This window comes from Patagioenas fasciata, chromosome 9 (genome assembly GCF_037038585.1).
Source record: "Patagioenas fasciata isolate bPatFas1 chromosome 9, bPatFas1.hap1, whole genome shotgun sequence".
NCBI lineage: Eukaryota > Metazoa > Chordata > Aves > Columbiformes > Columbidae > Patagioenas > Patagioenas fasciata.
Window position 1 is genome coordinate 13105707 of NC_092528.1, and position 26255 is coordinate 13131961.

A 26255-nucleotide genomic window follows, 5' to 3' on the forward strand; every position below is an offset into this window, starting at 1 on the left:
CTAGATTGGCATTTCAGAACCACTCTGAAATCTGTTCCCAGGACAGGGTACCACACAGATGGGGTTTGGATTGGTGGGACATTTTAGCTATAAATCTGCTTTCTGCCAACAAGCGATTCCTTCATGTCATTCTCAGTTCACATTTTAAGTTTTGGAAGTCTTGGATGGCTCTTACTGCCTCCAAGAAAGGAAGAGGCCAGACTTCACAAATACAAACATAATAAGAGTTGCAAAACACATCAGATAATATTGCTATTATAGCAATTACACATGTCACAAATCTGAAGGGCAACCTGCCACAGCAGGGGTGCCTGGACCAGCATGCACCCACACTGCCCTGCTGCAGGGTTACAGCAGATCTAGATTACAGCACATTACACTGGTCCTTATCTGAGGGTAAAATGACATTTTGGGCTGTGCTCTGGGCTTCTCTTCCACTTGCTATTTCGTAGCAGGAATGGCGGGACTCGCTGGGCCATCTGGTTTCTGATGTAGGCCATCTGTTACCATGCAGTTTGATCTGGCTTCATCCTCTGTTCAGAATGAGATGCTCAGTTCACACAGCTGCCTTCTCCTTTGGCCACAACATCTCCTCCTTGATTACTCACTGCCACTCCAGTTCAAGATTTAGGACAGAGGGATAGATGGAGCCTCTGTTCTACCTCATGTTTTTGTTGTACATATTAACTTTCCCTCTACCTCCACACGAACCATTTCTGAAAGCAGCTGACAGGAACAAGGCACCAGGGTGGAGAAGTGAGACCTGCGATGAGCAATGATGGAGTATGTGTCTAGATCCAGCAATATTTTCCACTTTTTCTTCCTACGGACATCGATACCCTTTTTCACCTCTCTCCTTACCCTTTGCTTCCCTCACTGACATATAAGTCTAAATTTCTTATTTACTTCTCACAGGTTCCTTCCACCTGCTTATGTCTCCCAAAGCCCACCAGTCTCACACTCCTGCAGTAGCGTCTGTTGAAGATGATGAAAGAAAGGGAGAAAGAGGGCAAGACATGCTGAAGAGAAGAGGCTCTGCTAAAGAGCATTTAGGAAGGATAATGGAGGTCAGAGAGGGAGCAGGGAGCAGCAAATGCATGTTGTAATTAGCCTGCCTGGGTCATTAACTGTGGCTTTCTCCATGACACACTCCCTTCTTCAGGTCAAGAGGGTTATCTGATGATCTTCAAATGCTTTGGGAACAGTAATTGAACTACACTACATGAGAGGATTTCACTGAAGAAAACAAGGAAACAAGATTTTTGTTTCCTCTACAGATAAGCAGATGTCTTCGAGCCCTAGATCTTTATTAAAATGTGTCAGATCCCAAACTTTAATTCAGTAGTGAGTGGTTAGTATTGATGTCAAATTTTATGCTTTTATTTGCAGATAGATTTTGGCTCATTTTACAGATCTGCATTTTTCCAGAACTGCATTTTTCCAGAACTGCAGATACGTATTAAACGTCCCTGAAATGGACACACTTGATGTCAAAAAGCTTACATCAACCCCTCAACAACTGTACTCGCACAGAGCCCAGTTGCCACATGGAGTCCCTTTAAATTAAATGAGAGTTCACAGGGGTGCAGGAACCTGCCTGGGCTGTGTGTTACCGCCTCAGTCCCATGCTTCTGGGACGGGCTCGATGGGCAGTAGGTGACAGGCACCCGTGGCACGTGCTGCTGGCACAGCTGCGGCTCCGGCCACTGCTGCCCCATCAGCCACCGCACACCCCTCCTGTGCCAAAAATCAACCCACCAACACCCCCTGAACAAATGCAAAACACCTCACCAGTAAGCACCAGGGGTCCGATCCACACATCTATTTGTTTCCCTTTGATTTCAACAGGCTCTGGACCAGACTTTGTAAAAATGCTAAAAATACTTGATCTTTAAAATGACCATAACTCTTACCATCACGCATTTTTACAAAGGAATACACTGAAGCTCTGAATCTGTCATTCTGGATGTTTTAACACAATAGTTTTTACTGTAAATACTATTTACTATCACAACCTCACCCTTTTCACGTGGCTCGAGATTTGGCTTGCAAGTGTGTTTAACTCCCATTTTATGCCAGGTAACTGCAGATTTCATATGTTGTGTGTGACAGAACACAAAGAAGAAATAACACAACAGTAGGACAGAAATAAAAAAAAAAAAAAGGCAAGTAAAATTAAATGGGAGAGTTAGAATGGTGGAAGAGGGTTTTGGAAAGTCCAGAAAGGATTACTCAAAACTATATAACTCAAATCTAAATATTTTCTTTACATTTTATGTGATGTTTATTAAAATTAATCAGATCCCAAACTTTACACAGTAGCAGTTATATCCTATGTTAACTAAAATTATTTATCGTTTTTTAATCATATTCTTTCACTTGGACTATGTCCAGCTGCCCTGACTTAGTCTCAAGAGTTCAGGATATTTTTTTTGTTTTTTAAATCAGCACATAACATGAAGAATCCGTGCGTGCTATTACCACTAATTAAAGAAATCTTGAAAAAATTTGCCAATATCAAGTCAAGACTTAAATCTAGTCACCACAAGCCAGTGTGGCTGCTTAGAAACATACTGAAAACACCTGGGGAAATGTTGTCTTTTGTTTGTACATCTCCAACATGATCTAATAAACACAATGTCCTATTATATTCGGCAAATTTCAACTCTCACCAGCCTGATAAAATCCTCATCTTTTGAGAGGTGTTCTCAAATCTAGTGGGTCCCCATCAGGTGTTTCTGTTCTGCCACCCCCCTTCTGAGCAGGAAGTGACTGTGACCTGGATGCAGAAATGCTCCGGGCACAGCGCAGGTGTCAGACTGTGAGAAAGTGCCACCATGTAGCGGGAGTAACAGCAAAACAACTCTAAACGACCCATGTCTGCTTTATCTGATGAACTAACATACCTTGAGTGTTGCCTTCACCAGCAAGAGCATGGATCTGGGTGAAAGGCAAAGGTGCTTCAAATCACCACTACTGTCCTGAACTCCCACACGGAAGCAAAAGCGGTGATAAGCAAGCTGCTGCATTTTGGAGACTCAAAATACAGTGTTCTTACACAAGCAGCACTGTGTCTGAAGGAATGGGATCTACTTGTCTTGGTGTAACATGCAGGAGCTCTAAATTAGGTCAGAGTTGTGCTTGGTGCTGTGCAAATGCAGACATGGACAGAGGGAACGGAGCTTCCTGGAGGGAGCCCAGCGTCCAAAAGTGATGTTGCACCAGGAGCCAAGTCACATTCATCTAAAGGAAGTATTTGCTCCCCGGTTTCTGTGTCACTTTCAAATATGGAATGTAAATCACTCAGATGATTTGGAAACAAAATTGAGCTCCAGTCTATGGCCGAAATTTACATCTCAAGAATAGAACCAAAGAGGATGAAATTTAGAGCAAAAGGAAGGGAATAAAAAGGTCCGTTAAGGGAAGTAACTATTGGTGGTTCCAGTTTTTCAAGTATCTGGAGCTGTACAGACCGAAAAAGAAATCACACCACAACAGAATATAAAAATATATGTATTTTTTTTCATTGATGTAGAATGGGTGAAGTGAACTAATAAGTTTCTCCCATCTCTGTTTTCTAATATTTAAATGCTTTCTTCTTATCATTTTCCCTTGAATTAGTTTGCAAGTTATCATGCCAACATCTTATTTTGTTGATCTCAACAGGATGTTCTTTAAAAGATGCATTTATTCACTTGGGAACATACTAGTGTAATTAGCCTTGACATTTCAACAATCTGATCATAAACACAGAGTGCTCTATGTGCTTTTAAGGCAAAAAGATCTCTGATCCAACAGGGCAAAACATTTGAGATGTGAATTTTGCAGGAAACCCATGGATATTATGTTAAACACAGTCCTTGCCATTGCAAGCGTAATTGCCAAAAATTCAGAGTCGAAAGACTGATGTATTGTTAATGGCACTTCTAACTTTAGACAGAGGGGGGTAGGGTTTTTTTTCCCCCCACTCTTGCCTGCATGCTATCTTCCTCCCCACTCTCCCTATTCCACACCTCTCCTTTCCCCTAAAATTCACGTTTTAAGAATGAAGCATGTCCATCCTGACAGCAGGCGTCCCTGGTGGGTGCACTCTCAGGGGGTGTGCCAGAAGCAGACCGGGGAGGCTGAAGAAGGAACTCCTGCTAATGAAGCTGGGCTGCACCAGCCTGGACAGAGACAACTCCATTACCTTTGCAAAACACAGCAACACAGCTTCCAAACACAGCACAGTGTCTGCTCCTGCAGTCCCTGCTGATGCCCGACCTATATTTCCTTCAACTGCCTTCAGAGCAGCCTGGGCAGGAGCTCCCATCGTCTCACCAGGCCAACAACTGACACCAGCACTTGTGCCTGCCTGACCCTACCAGGAATCCATTCAGAGAACACAAAAAAAACACAGGGCAAGGGGAGAAGAGAAGTGGGTTTTCTTCTGTGTGTCACTGTCCAGTGACACAGTACCAGCTGAGCTCCAGGAGAGCATGGCCAGGGACCAGCCACAGAAAGAAGCAAGAGTGGCAAGAGAATTCCCTTGTAGCCAGTTGGCAAAACAGCTCCGCTGTGACATCTGCACACCCCTGGCCCCGCAGGAACAAGGTCTAGCACGTATGAACACAGGCACATCATGGGAAGGACACTTTCCTCACAGCATCCCAAGGCAGCACTGCCCCCCTTCCAGAGCGACCTGTCGGACACCGGCGGAAACGCCACAGTGATGGGAAGTCACCCCAGTCAGGATAGACCGAGTTAGCAACCTGATGGAAACCAGGGTTCTTCTAAAACACACCCAAAATAAATAACATAAATTAAAAAAAAAAAAAAAAAAAAAAAGAGACATCAGACCAGAAAACCACCAGACTGTGCCAAAGGGAGCAAGGACTCAAAACTACCTTCCAGTGCAATCCAGCATACTCAACTCTCGTAGGTTTCTTTGAAAAGACTTTGATTCAGTACCACACAAATACTTCTAAAACACTGCAGCTGAATGGTTCTGCAAAATATTGAGTAATAAACGAACTGAACTGTGCATTTATAAATTAAAGCATCACTAATTTAAGCCCTTAGGCATCAGGGACCAGAAAAACAGAATGAAAATCACATCCCTTCTTTTCTTTTATATTTAAAAATGTCTTCTTGGGCCTGCATATGTTTGTAGTTGGTTAATTTACCCATAAGAATTTCTCCTTTACCCGGGGGCGGGGGGGTGGGAATAAATCACCAATTACAAGGTTATCTAGTACGAGAATGCACACAGCATTTTCTTTCTTTATCCTATATGTGATTCAAGAGGACAGCCTCCAAAAAAAAAGCACTATAAATTCTCCATAAACCACATCAAGAATAACTGTAAGAATCTGCTGAAAGGTCTTAAATGTTCCTGAATCTGTCTGACATTCCTTTACCCCATCTCCCCATAGGACTATGCAACTCAGCATAGAAGCTCAAATAGTTTCAGAGGAGCCAAGGCCAAATAAAGACTTTTTTTTGGCACAGGTCCTCCCTCCCCCGTGATTTCCCAGTGAATGCTTTTCACTGTTTGCTACTGAGAAGAGACTATTAATACTGAGAGACTGGACTTCAGAGCTTTCAAACCTTACTACCAGCTTAAGAGTCATTATTTCTTTTCTCACCTCTCCTCACACTATCTTCTTCTCCAAACTATCTCCTCCCCTCCCTGTACCACAGTGAAACAAACAATATGCAAACACAGCACATAAACTAAAAAAAAAAAAAAAAAAAAAAAGCCTATATAATTTTTCTTCTGGCTGCTCAAGACTTCTGTGCTCCTGGGACTTTTTTATTTGCTGACTCTATAATAAGCTTTTTAGACAGGCTTAAAAGCTGATTACAAGTTTGACATGGGAACATCCAACCCCATCCTAGTAGCCTGGAGAGATCTGCCTGGATTTTCAGACATATTCTTTTGTTAAACAATGTTTTCCTTTTTTGAAGTTTTTGAGCAAACCTGGGACTTGGCTGAGAATACTCTTTTCAGGACAGAACATACTCATGTTTCAGAATTCTTCGTGACTTTCCCGCTTTTTCACCATTATTCATGGACGATCTCACAGATCCAGGGGCACATCCTCAACATGGTCCAACATCCAAGTCTCGCACGTCAAATCTCTGATAAGTTGGGAGGCCAAAGAGATTTAGCAGAGATTTGTCTGATTGGCCAGCCCCCACCACCCAAGGCAGGATTCTGGCCCTTCGCCTGCCATGGGACAAACCTGAACCTGATTTAGAAACCCTTTACCAAAAGATGGAAGTGAACACCTCCACACTATCAATCTGAACCAGGCTCCAAGCTGCTGCCAAATTTCACCCAGTTTATCCAGGTCTAAAAATAAGCCTGATGTGAGAATCTAAAGGTGGCCAGAAGAGATGCTACCCACTTCATTCCTTATGTGCCATTTGTTACAGAAACCATAACCATGCTGCTCCAAAGCTCAAAAAGAACCTTTGATCTTTAACTACACTAGGGAAAATTTCACTTTTAGAACTTGCCTTCAGATAGAGTAACTAAAAAATAAGCCACAGAGCTTAAAGGTAAGTTAATGCTGGTTTAAATGAGTTTTTAAACTGGACCAGTAAAGCACTGCACATTGTGATTTTTACTCACAACACATGATGCTTTAACTTCATATTTCCAGGTTACTACCACTTTTTTTTTTCTTTTTTACTTTTTAATAAGCTGTCATCCTTTGGGACTCTACTTATGTTTCTGAGTTGTATGTGATGAATGCACAAGACCAAGAAACTTTCCCCCTTCCTGCTGCAATTAATGTGCAAGAAGGAGCTGCGTGACTTTGGAAGAGGCAGCAGAAGAGGTTCTCCTGGCTCCACAAGCAGGGAAGAAAGGCTCAACAGCCCTTGAGTAGAAAGATGCTGCAGGAGGAATCACAGGCAGCATTTTAGCTCCTTATTATGCCCAGTACTGAAGTTTCTGCAACGATTGTAACTATACATCCCATTACTCTCACAACATGGAGTTTGTTGTAACAAACGATTTTCCCCAAAAGATTTTCCTGTCCCCATGATTAAGTCCACAAAAAACACTTACAATGTGAAGTCTCTTTTCAGTTACTTCCAGCTTTCAAAAAAAAATCCCTTTAGGAGTTGAAATACTCTAAGTTTAATCTCAGCCCAAAGGCAACTTTTTTTCCACCTCCAACAACCAGCTTAGAAACATGCATTTGGTTACCCTTCAGCTGTGGAAAAGTGAGAAAATAGATGGTCCAGCAGTTTAAGACTCTTCCTTTCACGGGTGTTCAGAGACCGCCTCAGGGAACAGAAGGGAAGGGGAAGCACAGGGGCGGCAGGGTAGAAAAAAAAAGAACAAAACACGAGAAGCAAGCGCTACATGGAAGGATTGAGGGAATAGCAAGGTTGGTCCAGTTGTAATCAATTAAGTAACTTCCTAGACAATGCAAAACAACTCTATGAAATTGGGCCTTACAGTTCCAGAGAAAAAAATAATTATCCGGGCTGCAAAGAACCAGTTTTTAAATGATACTTGGTTGTGAAGCACTCAAAGAGATCTTTGTGTGTATATCTGTGTAAAATTTGGTATTTCTGATCTCTACCACAGTTACCAAAAAAGACATGTGACTAAGAAAGCTTGAATGCTACATCAGTATGGCTATCCAACCCTCCAGTTCTCTCATAGGGTTATTTTCTTTTCACAGGTCATCTTTTATTTCATGCCCATCATACGTGGCTATTTTAAGGGGCTATAGAGAGGTGCTGAATGCTGATAAGGCAAATCCTGTATCCCTTAATCCGCTGCTAAACCACACTGCCAGGTTTCAAGGGTACCAGACAGATGGAGTGCTCTAGGAAACTGCCCACAGGCTGGTTACTTCGACCCCAGCTGATCTTTAATCCAGAAAGGTTTTGTTCTGGTATTTTAATCATTGATCGACTGGGAACTTTCTTCCATGCTGGGTTAGGTAAAATATCCATATGTCAGAAGTACCAGGGAATTTGTGAGGCTGTAGATCATAGGAATGGTGTGAGACAGGATGCGTCTCAAGGGAACCAAGGAAGCCATAAGGAATGTAAAAAGTCACAGGGTTAAAGCCACATTAGGACAGCTGTTATGTTAATGAGAGCTCTGCTTTTCTTCTAGCTGTGGGTCATTGATTTAGAAAAAAAATGAACAAGGTCTTTTTTCATTTTATCATTTTTTTCCACTGACGCTAACATAGCCTGAAACGTCATATCTTAGATCCCATTCATCTTGCTAACAGAACCTGTGTAGGAATTTATCTTTATTATGTCTGTATGTGGATGGTTCCCAGGGCTTGATCAGGCCTTACCTGGCCCAAGTCTGTACATGAAGCTGTTTTGCAAGCATTTCGCTTTGTATAAATGTTAAGAAGAGAGTCATGCACCGCTGAGTTTGCCTTCCAGACAAATTCATCCATACATCTGGTTTGCTCTCAGTAATAACAAACACTTACAAGAAATGTGGTGTGAAGTCTTCTGCAAAAATATTTATCAGGTAAAAGTGAAACAGTCTGGATCTTTCAAGACAGATACTCAATCATACAGCCATGCTGCAATATGCATGCTTGTCTTCTACAGGCAGAGGGATATTTTGTGTTGTTTATTTCAGCTCTTAGCATATGAATGCCTCAGCTGAGCTCCAAAGGTCAAAACATAACAGAGTTTCACCAAAGTAACCAAATCCACTTGTATCCTTGGCTAGATCACAAGTTACTGTTCATTTCTCCTCCTTGGTTAGGTCACAGGCTGCAACATTTTGCTTGTCACCCAACAGCACATTTGATGATAAACACTTGCAACTCAGACCGATTCAAACAGGGCATTGTTTTTCCGAACAACTCTTAGATGTCAAGAAGTAAGAGACCAGCAGAGGATTCCACCTGTGGTATTGAACATTTTACAGGATGTGCTTCTGTGCCGTGGAACAGATTAAGTCCGAGTCTAAACCTGAACTCCAAGGTGCAGTTTATTCCAGAATTATTCGGCTGCTATTTGCCTGGGTTTGGACATCTGAAAATCCAGGTTCATGGGTTTTTTTTTTAGATTTAAATCAACACTACGGTTTACTCCTTCAACACGTTAGCTTGTTTTAGACAATCCAGATCTACGTGAAGTGGTGAAGATCTAACAGTTATTTGAGGGTTTATTTTATCTTGGGTTAAACTGACAGCAGGGATAAAAAAACATTACAATGTTTAAATCAAGTGAACTTCAAAAGCTAATCTAAAAGTAAACTGTAGATACTGCACCAGTAACTTGCATGGTTCTACAGACACATTGTCCTTTTTAAAATATTTTTCTCTGTTAATGCCTGAAAGACCCAAACAACAACAAATTAAAACAGTTAAATAACTATATACTGGCAACAACAGCTGACTTGATTACATGAAGAGTGCTGTCAAATGCATAAAACAAACTGGGATAATAGACCTTCTTCTCCAAAGGCTCAGTATTATATTCATGGTAGGTATGGAACAACTACTGTGGAAAACACAACTTTTTTTTTTTTAAAGCCATGTTCTTTAGCAGTTGAAAAATCAATGTCCATGTACAGATACAAAAAGCCCTAAGTTGGTAAACAACATAGCTTCATGTTTGCCTTCTACCCAAGAGTATGATCACATAAGAATATAAAAGGATGGACATGCTAACAGAACAGGATACTCCCTTTGTCAGGCAGCTTTTAAATACATACCTGGACACGAGCCTCCGTGAGCTTGGCTCTTTGCGCGAGTTCTTCCCTAGTATAAATATCAGGGTAGTGTGTCCTCTCAAAAGCTCTTTCCAGCTCTTCCAGTTGCTCTGCTGTAAAGGTTGTCCTGCTACGACGCTGCTTTCTTTTTAAAGGTAAATCTGGTTCAGAATCGATGTCAGAGCCTTCATCAGACTGGGGTGCTGATGCTCAAAAAGACCAAAAAATTAAAAGCAAAAATTAGCTTTAATTGTGTAGAAAGAAAAAAAAAAAAGGCAAACTATGGGATCAATTGATGATATCTTCTTGCATGGAAAAGCTGCTTTTGCCTCCATGACTCAGAGCTAAGTTGGCAGACTTCAAAAAAGTAAGAAACAAAGAGTTAAATGTTACATTGTGCAAATGTGCTCAAACAAATAAACACTTGTCAAAATCTCAGCTATGAGTTTAGCACCTTTTCCTAGCCCAAGAATATTTAAAGACCTCCAGAAATCTTTTTGAGTAAATGAATTATTCAATTTCTTTGTTCTGACTCTTCCAGCAGTTTGCAAGTGTTTTAAAAACTTGAGTAGTCCTGCTTAGTCCCAAGCAATCAGACAAGCAATGTGGCCTCATTCCTTTCCCTGAATGGTTGAACAGATATAAATATTTGTCACACTGGTGTGTGTATTGTAACTTAAACATTTCAGCTCCATAGACACACACCCATGAGACCTTCCCTATAGATCCATCACTGAGACCTTACTGCTGAAATTGTTATGGAAGTGAATACAAAGGAACGGGGAGAGCTATTGAAGAAATTAATTCTCATATACATGTACATATTTATCTACTTCATCACTTCATGTAGTATTTGTCCTATACTCTGAATAGTATTTTAGCTATGTTTGTGTTAGTATATCTCAGCATGTTTAAAAACTCCCACTCATCTGCAACTTACTTGCCTGCCTTAGGACCACCTAATATAACCTTAGGACAGGACAGGCAAGTGTTAATATGGAGAGAAAAACCCAAAAAAACACAACAAACACACACACACACAAAGCACTACACACAAAAACACCACCACCAAGTAAATAAATAAATAAATAGAGATACACATTGCACAGAGAAGCCCTGTAACAACAGCTCAGAGCAGTATTCTGATGCGATTCTTCTAGTTATTATGCTAAAGCAAGGAGACTCCAGCACACGTAATGACAAGAGTTGAAATACACAGACTGCATTGCTACTTCTTCTAAGGTTTCACCACTATTCCTCATCACCTTGGGAGGTTTTCCAGCACAGAGTACAGCTACACAGAGATATGTTGATGCTTGGCCTCCAGGGAACATGACTGCAAAACAGCCGGGCTGCGTTGGACTGAAGACCCCTCACACCACACCCTGAGTTAGTACTTTAGGAAAGTTGGCAATAAACACACCAGATACAGCACGTCCATGACCCAGCAACGGACTACCAGTTCTTGCAATGAGTAGTTTAAAGATAAATCAGAACTGAAACTCCTACTGGGTGCCATGGCTGTGGAGAGGGGGAAATCCCACACAGCCAGATGCTGGTGTCACTGCCCGGTGTCCCTGTGCTCCTGGGCAATCAAGTGAACTCCAGCTACAGCCCAGCCACAACTGAACCCATCGCTACAGCTGTGAACGCAGCAAAGCCTCTGCCAGTGCTCAGCCATATTCTTTCTCCAACAAACAGCAGCAAACCAAAGGAGTAGACTTGTGCAGACAGCTGCTGTCCCAGGCGACAAGCACTCCCTGAGTCTTCAAGGGAAACCACCTAAAGAGGGCAGACACTCCCCAGCGATGCTGAAACTGCTTGTTCAGTTGAAATACAAACATTGTTTCTACTAATTCAATAATGCCAAATGAATTATTGATATAGACATTGATTTAAAATAATCTTCTTAACGTGATTTATTTGGAAGTAACTGAGAACACAAAGTCAAAAAGAAATCACTGTTTCTCAAGCTCCAGCTAAAACCCCCTACCACGTTCATTTCCAGCTATCTTACGTTTCCAATTTCACTCAAGCTGTTTGAACTAATAAATACACCTAATCTGTTTACTTAGTCTTATAGCATGAGAAAGACAAAGTGCTTTTTCAGAAAATTCAGCTGAAGAATTCATGAATTTCTGCATACCTAAGAAAGAACAATCACTGCTAGACCAGAGGCTCTTATGTGAAAGCTGTCTTCATTGTCCAGACACCATCAATATCTTGGACCCCAAAAACACAGGACATCAAGAGAAACTCCCCTAGAACTCAGCATCAACCTACTGTGAAAAGATCCAGCTCCCAGAGTCTCTTACTTGCATAGAAGTTTTGTGCCAAGTAAGACTGGATTATGCTGTTGTTGTTCTAGAGAGTATTGTCCTTGAGAACAAATGGGAATCAGCACAAAGATCCCATCCCAAACAGTTCAAGTTCATTCCTTATTAAACAGAAAATCTAGGGTACCCTGGAATGAACATAACACATTGTCTGAGTTAGTGACAAATCCCAAATCTTCTCAGTTAGGGTTCCAAGTGACACCTGCCTTCCCCAGCAGCTGCCAAGTTACAACCCTCCAGGGACGGCTTCACGGTGCTGTTCAAAAATAAAAAGAAACACAGGATATTTAAAATATAATTTATTTATGTTAGCCTCAGATACAAAACACCCACCTTAAGCAGAAGAGCTGTTGCTGACACTCTGGGCTGGTGGAGGAGAGCACACTAGCCAGGCCAGCAGGGTCATGTTGGCCAGTAGTGCACTCTGACCACTCCTGACATGGTAACATCTCAAAAAGAGCTCAGGAAGGTCCCTTCTGGAAACAACTTCTCCTATGAAAGTTGCCTTTGGTTGTGTACAATGAGTTTAAAAAAATAAATTCCCTGATCTCAGGAAATCTTTAAATACTCTCTTTCAGACTCTACACATACGTACGTCACTTCTTCAAACAAAACTAAACTAAAAAGGCAGCTTAAACAGTGCACTTTAAACTGTGCACTCCACTTTAAATAGTGGATCTATATTGCTAAATTTCTGATCTGAATTCCCTCACCAACTGGATAGGGAGTAAGACCTATAGTTGTCTATCTGAAAACATTTTATGAAGACTTAGCAAAATATTGTGATGCTTCCCTGCACCTTGCATTCATGCAGCAATGGGAATGCACAACTGAAACACTGACTTAACTTCATTTTACCTTTACAGTTCATTAAGCAGTATACGAAAGACACAAAGGTAAACCAGTCAGAAAAAACAACTGAACAAAGTATCTGAGAGCCCAGGACAATGTATCTAATCAAATGCAAACATTTAGAGAGAAAGTAATAAAATTAAAGTACAGAGAAAACATTTCTCAAATGAAATGGTTTCTATTTCTATCTGATTTCATTGGTGTTACCCTTCACCGGGCCTGACTGCTATGTGCAACTTTACGGAAAACATTGAGTTGCTTTGTCTTGTTTGATCTGCAATATTAAAATCAGACAAATGTCATCTCAAATGATAGCTATGCTACAGACTATGTTGGTTTTATTTCTAAGTCCTAAAAATTATTAGTTTCAAGAAGGTTTTTATTCTTATTTTTCCTTTTTAAAATAACATTATTAAAATGTTATATAGGTAAGAAGTCTATCAGAGTATTTGCTAAGCACATAAATTGGATACACCTCAGACTTTGATAAAAGCAGTATTTGTTTTCTACATGCTCAATAGCCATAGCATATTGCCCTTTTGTAAGCAGTATCTCACTAAGAGATCCGCTTACTTCCGTGATACAACAAGATACTATTCAGCACAGATAAAGGTGGTCACATTTTAGCTGAGTTATTTTTATCTGCATCACCTCCACAGAACATACAACATACATATCAGTAACCTTTACAGTTGTCTTAATGTTGTTAATACTCCAACCCCTCAAGTTACAAACAGGAGAAAGGAGGAGACTCCCTAGCACCTGGGGGATCCCCAGCCAGACCCCTGGGGATCACCACTTCCCTCCTTACTACAGCACCCAAAATGGGACACCCGTCTGAAAGCACTACCAGTAGCTGACCCATTAAGTTTAATTAAAGAAGGAAGAAATTACAGAATTAAAGAGCAGTTATTTGTCCTTTAACCCCTTGTGACCTGTCTGGTGGCCCAAGGGAACACTGCATGGCAGTTATCACCATAATATGAAAAAAATCTTTGCCCAGTGTCGTAGGTATTCGATCACCTGGAGCTCTGCAATGATCCCTTTTCCAAACACTATAAGTAGACATATCGGGACAAAAAAAAAAACACCACCAAAAAAAACTAACAACAAAATAATGCACAAGAGGTCATTCTGTAGGTTGTTCTTCCTCTCAGCAAGACATTCCATTTGAATAATTAAATAACAAAAACATGACAACCATTTAAAGCCCATACATTACTGGTGCAGCACAGTGCACCTGACAAACAGAGGCAGAGGTTGTCTTTCTGCGACCCATGAAGGCACAGCTTCTCCAGCTATCATTATGTCACTGTGAAGTTTTAAAAAACGTTACAGAGCCTCTTCCTCTAAGCATAAGAGCCTGGGGTCTGGTCTAGATAAATTCTGTGTAGTTATGGATCTTGCTAAAATAAGACAAAAAAAAAAGGCAAAGTCTAGGGTGGGTTCTGGTGGCAGTTTTATTTGGTAGCTACCCTCCTTGGATCTTCCTATTTCTTTATTTGTGCATGACTGATTTCACAGGCTCTCTCCCTCATGCCACGTCTCTGTGACTCAAGGGTACAACTGTGACATCCCCAGCTTTCGGGCTCGACAGCGGGTCCCACCAGGGGCTGTCTGATCCCCCCGCCTTTCGCCCCAAAGGGACGCGGGTGACCTCCCTCGTGTTTACTCGGGTGCAGGCGAGGAGGAGCGCCGGGGGACCGCTACCCCCACACAAACCTGCAGCAAATGACAAATGACACTTTCTCTTTGTGATCTTTGGGGATTTTTGTTGACTTATTTGGAAGTCTTTTGTTGGGTCCTAAGAAACAGCCTGTGGCTGAGGCCTATTCGGCCAATTTCCACGCTCCATCTGTGGTATCCATCAGCGGAGCCTTTGCCCGCATTCAGGGCTCTGACACCTGCCTGGCAGGATGCGGAGGCACAAAGGCGGCTGCAGTGGGGGCCAGGGGGGCAGTGAGCTGGGGGGAGATGTGATGCAGGGGATGCACAGCAGGGGTTAATCCAGCCACCCCAAACTGCAGCACCTGGAGGGGGTCCCTCCCAGACTGCCTCTCCCTGCCAGAGGTGAGGGGCCTCGGGCACAACCCTCCATCACACCGCGGGTGAATTATAGAGGAAAGGTGGGGCGAGCTGGGAGAAATGCCCCACCATGGGGGCAATCAGTCACCCCAGGCACCAGTTAAACAAACCACCTACGCTGGCTTGCTGAGAGGCTGGGAGCAGGGGTAGGTGGCCAGCGGTGCATTCCTCCCCTCACCCGTGTTTGTGTTGGGGGAGGCTCTCAGCAGCTGGCCTTTCAACAGGCGACAGGCTAGAAACACACCAGGCATCCTTTCTTTCCTCAAAATAAAGTCCACAGGAAAATAAACCAGCATCTTTATTTCCTACTTTCAGCATTTCTCCTCCCCTCTGAGCAGTCCAGTTTAGGGACAGGCTCATATCTGCATACAAAACACAATGAAGACTCTGGAGCCAACCCACAACCTCCCCTCCTAGAGCATCAGCCCTTCTTTTTGCTGTATTTGCCTGGGGAAACTTGACGCCAGGCTCCCCTCTCCTCCCAAAACCTCCCTGTCACAGCAAGAAGCCATTACAAAGAAAATACACCCTGCCAGGTCGGTGCTAATCAAAACAGGACAAATAAACTCTGACACTCAACAACTCCCCGAGTGCCGGCAGCCCTGGGTGGAGACTGCAGATCAGTTATGAGTATGGCAGGAGCTCAGGGGGCCTGGAGTCACCCCCCAGCCACCTGGGAGCTCTTTAAGACACCACAACCGAACGCCGTGTTTATCTAAGATAAAGCATGCTCCCAAGGTTAGAAGAGCACCCCTAAGTCTGAGGTTGTGGCACTCCCATCAATGCAATTTTAGCAAGTTTACCAGGACTCAGAGCTGCAATTTTATCCAATTCACTGTTCACTTTCTGTGAAGAGCAAATATACAAGAAAATAATCAGTGTTGCTAGAAAGCAACAGAATACTTAGTACAATGTTAAATAATCATCAGTACTAAAGTTACTTTCTACTGTCATTTTGATTATGATATATTAAAATACAAGAAACTAAACCAAAAAAGCAAACCTCTGTTCCAGACATGAATATCACTCATCTAACAAGGATTGAGTCACACTTCAATAACCGCTTTGAAGAACGCTGCTATTTGCAAAGGCCATACTTGCAGAATCACTGTAAATGGCTTTTTTTTTTTAATTTCACAGGAACTTTACAAAGTCTGCAGTGAGAAAATGAGAGGAATGGGGAGAAAATATGTTGCTGTTTAAGTAAACTGATTAATAAGAGTAATTAACCTGTTACTGGAATTAGAAAAGAGCAATCCCATCTCCTCTGAGCTCTAAGCTGGAAAAAAGTCAGCACAGAAAAGTAACAACCGCCAAAACACTGATAAAAGTGATTTTCCCAAGATAAGTGGATGGTATTTTTATTTTGTTTGAGCTGATTCACATAGAGAAATGTGCTTTGTACAGCGAAGTGAAAAGGCAAACAGTAGCTGCAGTAAAAGGAAATGGCCAACAGTGACTTTTATTTACAATTACCAAGAGACAGGCTATTATTGACCATATGTGCCACAATCACCCTCCTTATCATGGGTTGGCCATCATGTCCATTGGGAGCTGTTAATGAACTGAGTAATTGAGCTGCTGACATGTGTTACCAAAACAAAACAATAGGAAGAAGAGACAAATGAACATTTTATTTGCCAATCAGAGTAGGTTCCGCTTTTCAGAGAGCTGTGCCTAAGTAAGTGGCTGAATACATAAAACAGTGCATTGAAGGCAAGCAGATGCATGCACAATAATGGTTAACTGACAGCCTATGGCCCATCTGTGCTTAACATTTTGTTAAAGAAATTACTTGACTTGCTAAAGAGACAAATCATACAGCTGCCCCAAGTGCTGCGTTATAAGAGATAAATCATTAGCTAAACTGTTTCATGCTTAAAATGACAATGCATATTAACAGTTACGCAGGGACATTTTGTCAGCACAGCTTGATGCAGTTATAATTTACAAAAAATGTGACAGCTCATAACTATTAAACTATTTCAACTTAGAAGAGAATGACAACACTGTGAGGACAATTTCACTGCACAAACAATAAACAATTCACAGTCTCTTCTTTTTAGAAATATATCTATTTTTTTTGAATGAGGAAATAATATAGAAAAAAAAAAGGCCAGTATCTAACTGTTCTGCACCATTAAGCCGCTAGCATGTACTTCATTCAAAACCACAGAGCATCAAAAAGGAACACATTCCATTTTAAATATCAAAGACTGCATCGCCAGCATTAAGAATAAATGGCTAATTCTTAACTGTGTGTGAAAGGATAAAGAATTTCTTGAGTGAAAGGGAGGGAAGAGGAAACTGCAAATACAACTACGAAAATCTCTTCTTATTCCCCCACCTCCTATTCCAAAAAGAGATTTGTTTTGTTGATACAAGTAACATTAAAGGATTTAACAGCTTTGCATGTGGGCCTGATCCCACTCTCAAGTTTCACTGCTGTGAATTTGCACTGGGAATTACTATCATTATTATTTTATGTTGTAAACTAAAGGAACTGCAGTTAGCACTTGGATCCTGTTGTGCGGGTAGTGCAGACACACGAGTGTGGATAGCCCAGCAGCCCACCTCCCCACCCAGGCACACAGACCAGGGCAAACCAGACCCTAAAACGGATTTACCTGAGCAACTGTGCTGTCTGATACAAACAAACAAGCAAACAAACCCAAACAACAACAAACACACCCACACCTGTGGAACCTTTCCCTGCGGTTTCAGAGGCTGGTGCCCACATAAGGGTTCTCTCAGGTTTAATGACTAAATAAAAGTTAAATTGCTACAGTTTTCCCCACAAAGACAAGAGTGCCGTGCTGACTTGGTGTGGTTTCTATCAACTGGCCTCAAAGGACAGCTCACCACTGTGAGAGCACAGCTTGGTCTGGGCAAGCTTTGGCCTTTGCTCAGTCTTCTCAGCAGATCCAGGGAAAGGGTTCAGCGAGGGGGAGCTGGCACCGTAATAACCCCAACAAAGTGCTCCAGCACCAGTCCATACAATCCCACTGGCACTGGGCTCCCAGTCACCCCAGACCATCTCTCAACACAGCCTACTGACGGGGAGAAGAGGGTTTCTGAAAAGTGCAAAGACGAGTCACATGTGGGTCCTATTGATTTCCACCAGGAGCTCACGAGTTCCCACAGCTGGGGGCTTTTCCAGCCCTTTCCACAGGAGCACTCATGGTAAGGCTGCACACACAAGCATTGAAACATCTTGTCTTCTCACTTAACACCAGGAGATCGTAAGGAAAAACTTCCAGAGGGCTCAATAAAACTACTTTGTCTCCTAAACTTTGAAAAATGTGAAGGAAACTAAATACTCAAATCCAAATGAGGTTTGCTCTTAAGAGCCTTTAGGAAGTTGATATTTTAGGCAAATTTTTATATTAAAAGACAGGAAGAGTTAATAGGAAAGCTAAATTTCTCTTGTACAAATCCCAAAACATACCAAGGAAGGATTTGCATTGCATCTTCAAGCTGGTATCAGCTGATGGAAGAGCCAAACAGTAACCAATTAAGACTGAAAACACTGAGTATCCCAGGAGATGGAATTTATCAGCTGAGAAATTAAATAAAACAAATGAAGGAGTCTTGAGATAAATAATGAGACTGTGTTAGCAGGTTAAAGCACTACTAATAATTGAGCTATCAGCAATCTCCCACTGTGTTAAGCAGTGTGGATTCTTCTAAAGGAAAAAAAAAAAGTATCTATAAATTGTATTTGGCTCAAACCTTCGCAACAACAGCATGCAAATAGAACTGAAGTTATACAAGCTGATCAAACTTACTGGGCACACTGAGACGGAAAAAAGCTTACAAGTATTTTTCAAAAACTGCTGTGTGTTGCTTCACTGGGTTTTGATCAACTCATAGCATGGATAAAACATTTTGGAAGAAAAAAAAAAAATTAAAAAACCCCCACACACAGCTATAGTACAGATACTTATGGTAAAAATTTTTGAGAATGTTCTAATACATTTCCTAGCTCTCTCAAGTAGTTCTAACACCTGAATTAATACATCCTTTATTCAAACCAGACAAACACTGACAGAGCAAGCTGTGGTGGGTAGTTTCATCTCAATGTCAGCATTACAGTCTCTATGGGAAATTAAGGCTATCATCTCTTCCTAAACCCACAGCTGCACCCAGACCACCCCTCAAGCCACTTTTACCTACCGGAAGGCTAAACTGAGTTAAATGACCATCTCTGTCACTCTCAGGACTTGGAATGGCCAAAATATTTCCAGACTTTATTTTTTTTTTTAAACACAGTAGTGGATTTTGTCATTGAATATTCCATTTACTCTAGAAATCACTTTCCTTTGCAGAATATTGATGGGTTTTGTAATAGAAAACTAAGAGTGTTAATATCTTTCCTTTTTTTTTTCTTCCAGACTTCAGCCAATAAAAAGGCTGCATTTTTCACCAGGTATTTTTCCAGTGGTTGATTTTCCAAGGTACTACCTACTCCTGCCAATTGCCTCTTTTCCAGCCAAATCTGTCAGTAACTCAAGGTCACTCCCATCACAACTACATAAGAATTGGGGTGCTGACCTCAAAATCCATCATCTTCTGTCATGGGACCTGGTTCTACAGGGTACTGAGCCCTCCAGTCCCACTGGCCAAAGACAGTCTCTGCCCCTATAGTTGTTCCAGGATCTGGGATGAAAGGCCCCTTTACAGGGTTACAATGGGACAGCAGCAGGGTGCTCAGTACCTCCTGGGTTACATCCTGCGGGGTGTTTCACATTCCCAGCCCCTGTCTCGGGCACTAGCACAGGGGTGCAGGACTCTGTGGCACACACAGCACTGTTTCAGACATTATATTGCCTGTGATGCCATTACAGTAATTAACTTGAGTCCATTCAAGAGCTGGTCACCTGCAGATTCTCCTTGTTTCTTGCCCTGTGGGGTTTGTGTGCCAGAGAACTCCTGGCATCATTCTTTAATTACCCCTCCCAGTGATGGTCACCCGGGAGCTCACAGTGCAACATCTACACATAGCTCAGGCTGCTCCAGCGAGGTGAAACGTGAGCAAACCATCCTCACTAATGCTGCTAGAGCTCGTACATGTCACCTGACCATACTGCTGCCAATACTACAGACTATTAGTGGACATGAGAAATTAAAGCAAGACATTTTCTATTTTTTTTTTTTTTTTTTTTTTTTTTTTTTTAGGTAGACATTGAAACAATGGAAATTTGGGTGATTAAACAAAAACAAGCTCCATGTTCCATGCACACACACAGTGCTATAAAGAGATTAACACTGATTTGCTAATAATAAGGCAATGTATACAGCTTGCTATGTATTCAAAAGTAACATGGAGAGCTTAATTTCTGAAGAAAACATACAATTCTTCAGTCCAACAGGAAAACCAGAAAAAAGCTGAACATCAGCCCAGCTCAGAGCAGTCAGCAGACAAGACTGATGTGCCGTGCTGGGCTGCAGCCAGCCCCACAGCACCTTTACAGCACAGAAAATGCGTCCAGCTGGGAGTCACTCTTGACCCATTCTCTGCACCACAGACATATGTAATTCCCATACATTTGCCCTCATTTACTACTTGTTGACAGATGCTGATAAATGCTCTTGAAAACCTACAAGAATGATGGTTGCTGGTGAATGCTTAACAGTAGAGATGTCAAAAGTTATTTGACTAAACATGTACACATTTACATCACCTGCTTTGAAACATCTACAGATATTAACAACAAAGTTATAACCATCTCTGAATTATTAGCAGCCCCCCAAACTGAAAAAATAACTCTGCTCCAAATACTGTGTGATATAAACACACTGGCTTTTCTGAACTATTCCACCCACACAAATAAGATAGAAGCACAGGATACCTGTTAGAATGTCCTGTAGGCTTTGCTTGGACACTAACATTGCAAAATACATTATGACCCTATTGTTTCTTTGCCCCCACCCCCATTATTTATTTTGAAAAAGTATTTGTTCAGGAATCAAAATGAAAAAGTTTTAATTAATATCAAGCCCCTTTATATAACCCTGACATTTCAAACAATGAGAAATGAAATGTGCATGTTGATAAGCATGCAATCCACAGTGTGCACAGAGCACAGCTTACATAGCATTTACGTTATTATGCTAATATAAAATGTTAGCCTAACTATTGCCTTCACTATGTTAATTTTAGCAGACTTCACCATGACACTTTCTATTTTGTAGCTGTTTGAAAGAAACTGTGATTTGAAGCACTTCTCAACAAAATTTGACTACAAAACATTTCCCAGAAAGCTGCAAATTAAACAAAATAAACCAGACAAGCAACAAATAAGGTTGCTTTGATTTTTGGGGGGATAGGGAAGTGCCTTCACTCAATTTTTTAAAATATAATTCCCACAGGCATTCAAAGAACTGTTCCACACCAGTGCTACCCAACCTTCATTTAACCCACAGACCATCACAGTCCCCAGGAGAGTCAGAGACAGTCCCAGCCCCCGCACAGCTTTTTGCAAAGGGTAGCAATGAGGGTTTTCTTGGTTTTGGAGGGTTTTGACCATCCTCTTTTGGGGGAAGGTGGAGGGCAATGAGCAGGGTCCATTTCCCAGCTTTCTCTGCTACAGTGCAAAGTAGTGGAATATAAACTCCAGGGATTTTCCTTAAAAATTCTAGGTCAGCCTTTAAATAAACAAAAATATTGAAAGAGTCTGAGCAAAGGGATAAAACTTTAGACTGGGGTTTAGATATTTTTTCGGTTACTAACAGTCTCATGGATTTGAGGCTGGCTTGGGCCATTTAGCTAATCTACCTGGCATTTATTAACAGCTGTGAAGAAGTACAGGTCCAATACTACACCCCTGTGACATGTCACACATGAGATAACTCCCACATCCCACTGTGATTACAGCCTGCCAGGTCTGGTACCCAAAACATGCCACCCAAGGTGCCAGATCCCCACTTTCACTAACTTCTCTTCCTGATTATTTTCCACTCTCGTGCCCTCTCACCCTGCCTTGTTGTTTCCAATTCGAGCTTACAGTTCTTCACTCTTGCACAATGCAAGCTATTACGGGATGTCAAAATGTCTTGGAGCTCTGCAATATTGCACTTGCTGACACACCTGACAAAAAAATTCGACATATTATTAAGTACTCTCAAACTGAATCTTTCCTACTACAAATTGGAGTAGTATTTTTTGCTGTCTCAGCTTCCAGAGACTTAAGGAGCACAGAGCATGCTACACACACTATCCTCAACGTGCAGATCCTTGCCACTGCCAAAATATACTACAAGCACACTTCACCTACAGAGTATGCGTGTAAATGGGTACACAGTAAGGCACAATCTGCAAACAGTACATGCATGCGTAAAAATACAAAACACATCTTCTGTTAACACCAACAATGACAATCATGTGGTACAAAGACAAGGAGAGAAAAGGCAACAGCTTTAGTACTATAAAGGCGCAGACGTGCTATGGGATCTTTCATATCCTGAGCACGCACGTCAAGGCAGTGCTGTGATACATGCAACACGTTTGTAGTGACCTGACAACATACGCATCTGGGGTTCCCATGATTTGAAGTGACATGATTCTCTGAACAGAGAGTATTTAAGGAATATGTAAGGTACAAAAGCACATATACTATCACTCATTTGCTCTTTGCCATTCCCAATGAAACATTCCCAATGGCAAAGACACTTTAGAATCTAGTTCTTCATCCCAAATATTAAATGCCAATCTCATCATTTCAGTGGACTTTGGATCAAACTTCTAGACTCAGATGGAGCCCTCAGTCACCCACAGGTATCAGGAATCTCCACGCACAGAAGACACAATGTAAATAGACTTTAATTAAGTTTTTTCCCCAGATAGGAACCTAACGGAACTGCCTGTGCTATTTTTGGAGCATGAAGAGTTCATTGTTAGATGATCTTCCACACACTGAAAAATCAATAGTTTCATTAAAGCTGACTGTTTTACCCTCCAGAAATAGGGCAACTTCTCTAAGATAACAGTGAAAGTGGTCCCAAACAGATCTGCAGTGTTTAAAAGTAAAGAAAAAAAATAGCAAAATGCAAACACATGAATTCAGAAAAGTTGTTAAAATGCCTACCTTCTTAGCTACGATCTTTGATCTCTGTAAAATCAGCTATCTTAAATTGTTAGGCTGTAGGGTTAATTGATAGCATCTATTTAAAGGTCCTCTTTATCTCCCAGAGGGGAGAGGTGTTTAAAAAAAAAAAAAAAGCTTTGTGCCAACAATACAGCTATAAAAATTCTGGCTCCTCCTTCATCTCGCCTTCCAGTGCTACAGCACCGCTGAGCCGAGTCCCTGTTTGTTCCACTCACATGTGACAGAGCACTGCAGCCTGAGAAGATACACGTGTGATGCTGGGTGCCCAGTAACAATGCAAGGGACAGTCTTAACAGGAAGACATGTAATGAGAGAGCTTGCTTAGTTGGCAATAAAAGTAATTCTCGTTTCCAATTTCTCCGAAAACATGGAAATCCTCCTAACACTGCACCACATTCAAAACTAAGAGGGGTTCTTGAAAGTAGCTTCTTCACATCTCCAGGGTGCTTGGCATTTGCCTGCCACTGTACAAAGTCATAACAGGTCCTAAAATGGGTTTGGCTGCATGAGAGCCATCTCTCATCTCGTAAGTCCAGTCTGGAATAGAAATACCCCCATGATGAGTACTGGAAGAAGCACAGCCACTAACACACAGCCCACCTCTCCCTACCTATGCAGTCAAGAAGTATGTTTTTTGGTGGGCTTTTCTAGGACACTCTGAAAAGAAAAGTATCGAACATCCACTGAATTCCAGCAAGACACGTACTTATATTCTATTTGTCAGAAATGTTTAAATGTTTTTTTTTCCTTTATTCACACTCTATAGATTGTAAAATGCAATTCTCTGTCTTCTTTGGGTCAAATCCTGCTGAGAGCCACACCTAAGTGCTAAATACAGATTAGGAAGTCAAAACTTGGCCTGCAACCCAGCCAGCCAGAGCTCAACGATAGGGCCTGACAGATGCCCCAGATGTCTATGGGGCAGCCTCCGAGAATGAACTCTGCACAATAGCAGAGAGACGGAACAGAATAAAAGCTTCATGCTCCCAACCAGCCTCCTGTGTCTGTGAAGGAAAACAGAGATCAACTGAGAAATAAGCTTTTTGCAGCTTTTCTAAGTGGCTCCTTTTTAATATTGGAGAAACAGGGTAAAAAGATCCAAGGTCTCAGGTTTAAAACTATTCAAGGGGAACTCAAATCACAGAAATAAACACAAGAAAAGCACCCTGTGAAAGTCATGTTTGTGAACTTTTTGCCTTCATCTACTGTTGGCCAACTATTCTACATTTCTCTGTCCCTGGTGGCACATAAAGTTGTGCCTTTGGGCTCACACCATAAGTCTACAATGTTCATTGTCACTACAGAGATTGTATTTGATAGGAATAAACAGAGAGGCTTCATTGCTGTGAGAGCTTACTCACCTCTGTACAGCACGTCAGGCATCAGGGGGATGAGACCACTGCTCACCACTGAGCTCAAGAGTCTCCATCTCTGCTTTAAAGCCTAAACTTGTATGGTGCACTGTCATGTCCTCGCACCATCATGTCCTTCTCACAAGGGCATCTTAAGCTCTGTGTTGGTACAGCATCCAGAACAGTGGCAATCCTGTTTACCACAGCAATACAAATAACAACAAGAGGCCTGGAAACACTTCTAATGTTTTCAGTGACAGTTACCTTATTCAGACACTCTAGTTAGACTTTCCAAATCACGGTCTAAGGGCATTTACCAAATAATACATTCCACTCAAACTTTGACCCAGGCTGTGCTCTGGTCAGCATTCATTTAATTCTAACATACATCACCAAATATAAATGGATTAACCAATAAGTGCAGTGAATAATAGTGAATGCTCAGATTGCCATCTCCAAATAAGAGCCTGCCTCTACCATTATAATTGCTAACAGTCATGTTGTTTTGTTAAGGTAGCAGAACCAGTATTGCTAAAATCCCTGCACTGCTTTGAAAGTCTCCTTCAAACACCCAGAATTGTTTTGCAAAATCCAAACATGCAGATTTTTCTTTGGGATTTGACTGCCCAGGACAAAAAAGTTTGAAAAAGTGGTTCAATCAAAACAGAACCTTGTTCTGGCTCCCACAGTGACCTTTGTCTCACTTTTTTCAATTCCACATGGCTCAGAATCCTTACTGTATGTTTTAATAAGACACAAAGCCAATATAAGGACCACTGAGATTTTTTATCAGAACAAGAGTAATAATAAAGATCTCTGTGAGAAAGAGTCTAGGGCATCTTTTGACCAACTCACTGCAAGTGGGACATTGTTGCCTGTCTCAGAACAGTCACACATTTAATTAGAGTGACAAAAACCAAGTATCGTTCCCTCTAGGAATATTACTGCATTGGAGACTTGAATTTTCATTACCACCTGGGACCATCAAGGTTCAGCAGAAGGTTTGTGAACTTTCTAAGCAAGCCTGGACTTTGTTTTGAATTTTTTAAAAAAGAGTCTATTTATGGTTTTGCATCAAAGTCATGTGAAATGTGTGGTTTTGCATGGCTTCAATTAGAGACAAGCCTGAGGCACAAAAAGCTCAGATCCTGATCTGGATCCAGACCCGCCCAAAGCTGAGGGACATTTAGACAAAGCACTTGGTTCTTGTCCATCTCTCATTCCAGCATGAAAACCAGGTAGGACTCACTCTCAAATCCCTGCTCCTCCGCAGATTTTTGCAGCTCCTCCAACTTGACGTGACAGTGCCAGGGTCCCTGTGACTTCTGATAGGATCTGAAACCCGTAAGATGCTATTTGATTCTATGCAAACCAAAACCGTGGCATCTTCCCAGCTCTCACAATTAAGCTTTAAGCCATAAGAAAAAAAGCAAACAAAAAACAACACACACAACAAAACACAACACACACACACAGCCATATTGACAGTTTTATAGACCCCTGAGGGCTGTGCCTACATCCAAAGAAGACAGCGGGGCTTTTTTAAATTAAGGCAAATTAGCAATCAAGTTTCTAAGAAGGATTCACTTAATAAATTAAAGGGCAGAATTCAAAACTATTTCAAAAGTTTGAATTCTTTGGCCAGAAATCATTCTCTGTACAGTGGAAAAATGGAACGTTGTCATTCTGATGCTTGTCTTAATTTGCATTCAGTTGTTTTCCTCTTTTAAAGTATTTTTTTAATACATTAGTGGGCATCATCTTGGCCTGATGTTGCCATTGGCTTCGTTAAGAACAAAATAAGCTCCTAATTCTTTTCTGA

General features: G+C 41.5%; 1 protein-coding gene across 6 annotated transcripts in view; it reads right to left on the reverse strand.

Moving 5' to 3' along the window:
- The window catches only part of PAX3 (paired box 3), a 75896-nt gene that overhangs the window by 16590 nt on the left and 33051 nt on the right, over nucleotides 1-26255 (reverse strand). For 4 of the 6 annotated variants that reach the window (XM_071812448.1, XM_065844688.2, XM_071812452.1 and 1 more), the window contains one exon: nucleotides 9704-9909. In XM_071812448.1, the coding sequence (XP_071668549.1) occupies nucleotides 9704-9909 (206 nt within the window). The remainder of the gene's footprint in view (nucleotides 1-9703; nucleotides 9910-26255) is intronic. The other 2 variants (XM_071812449.1, XM_065844689.2) reach the window with 1 other exon arrangement.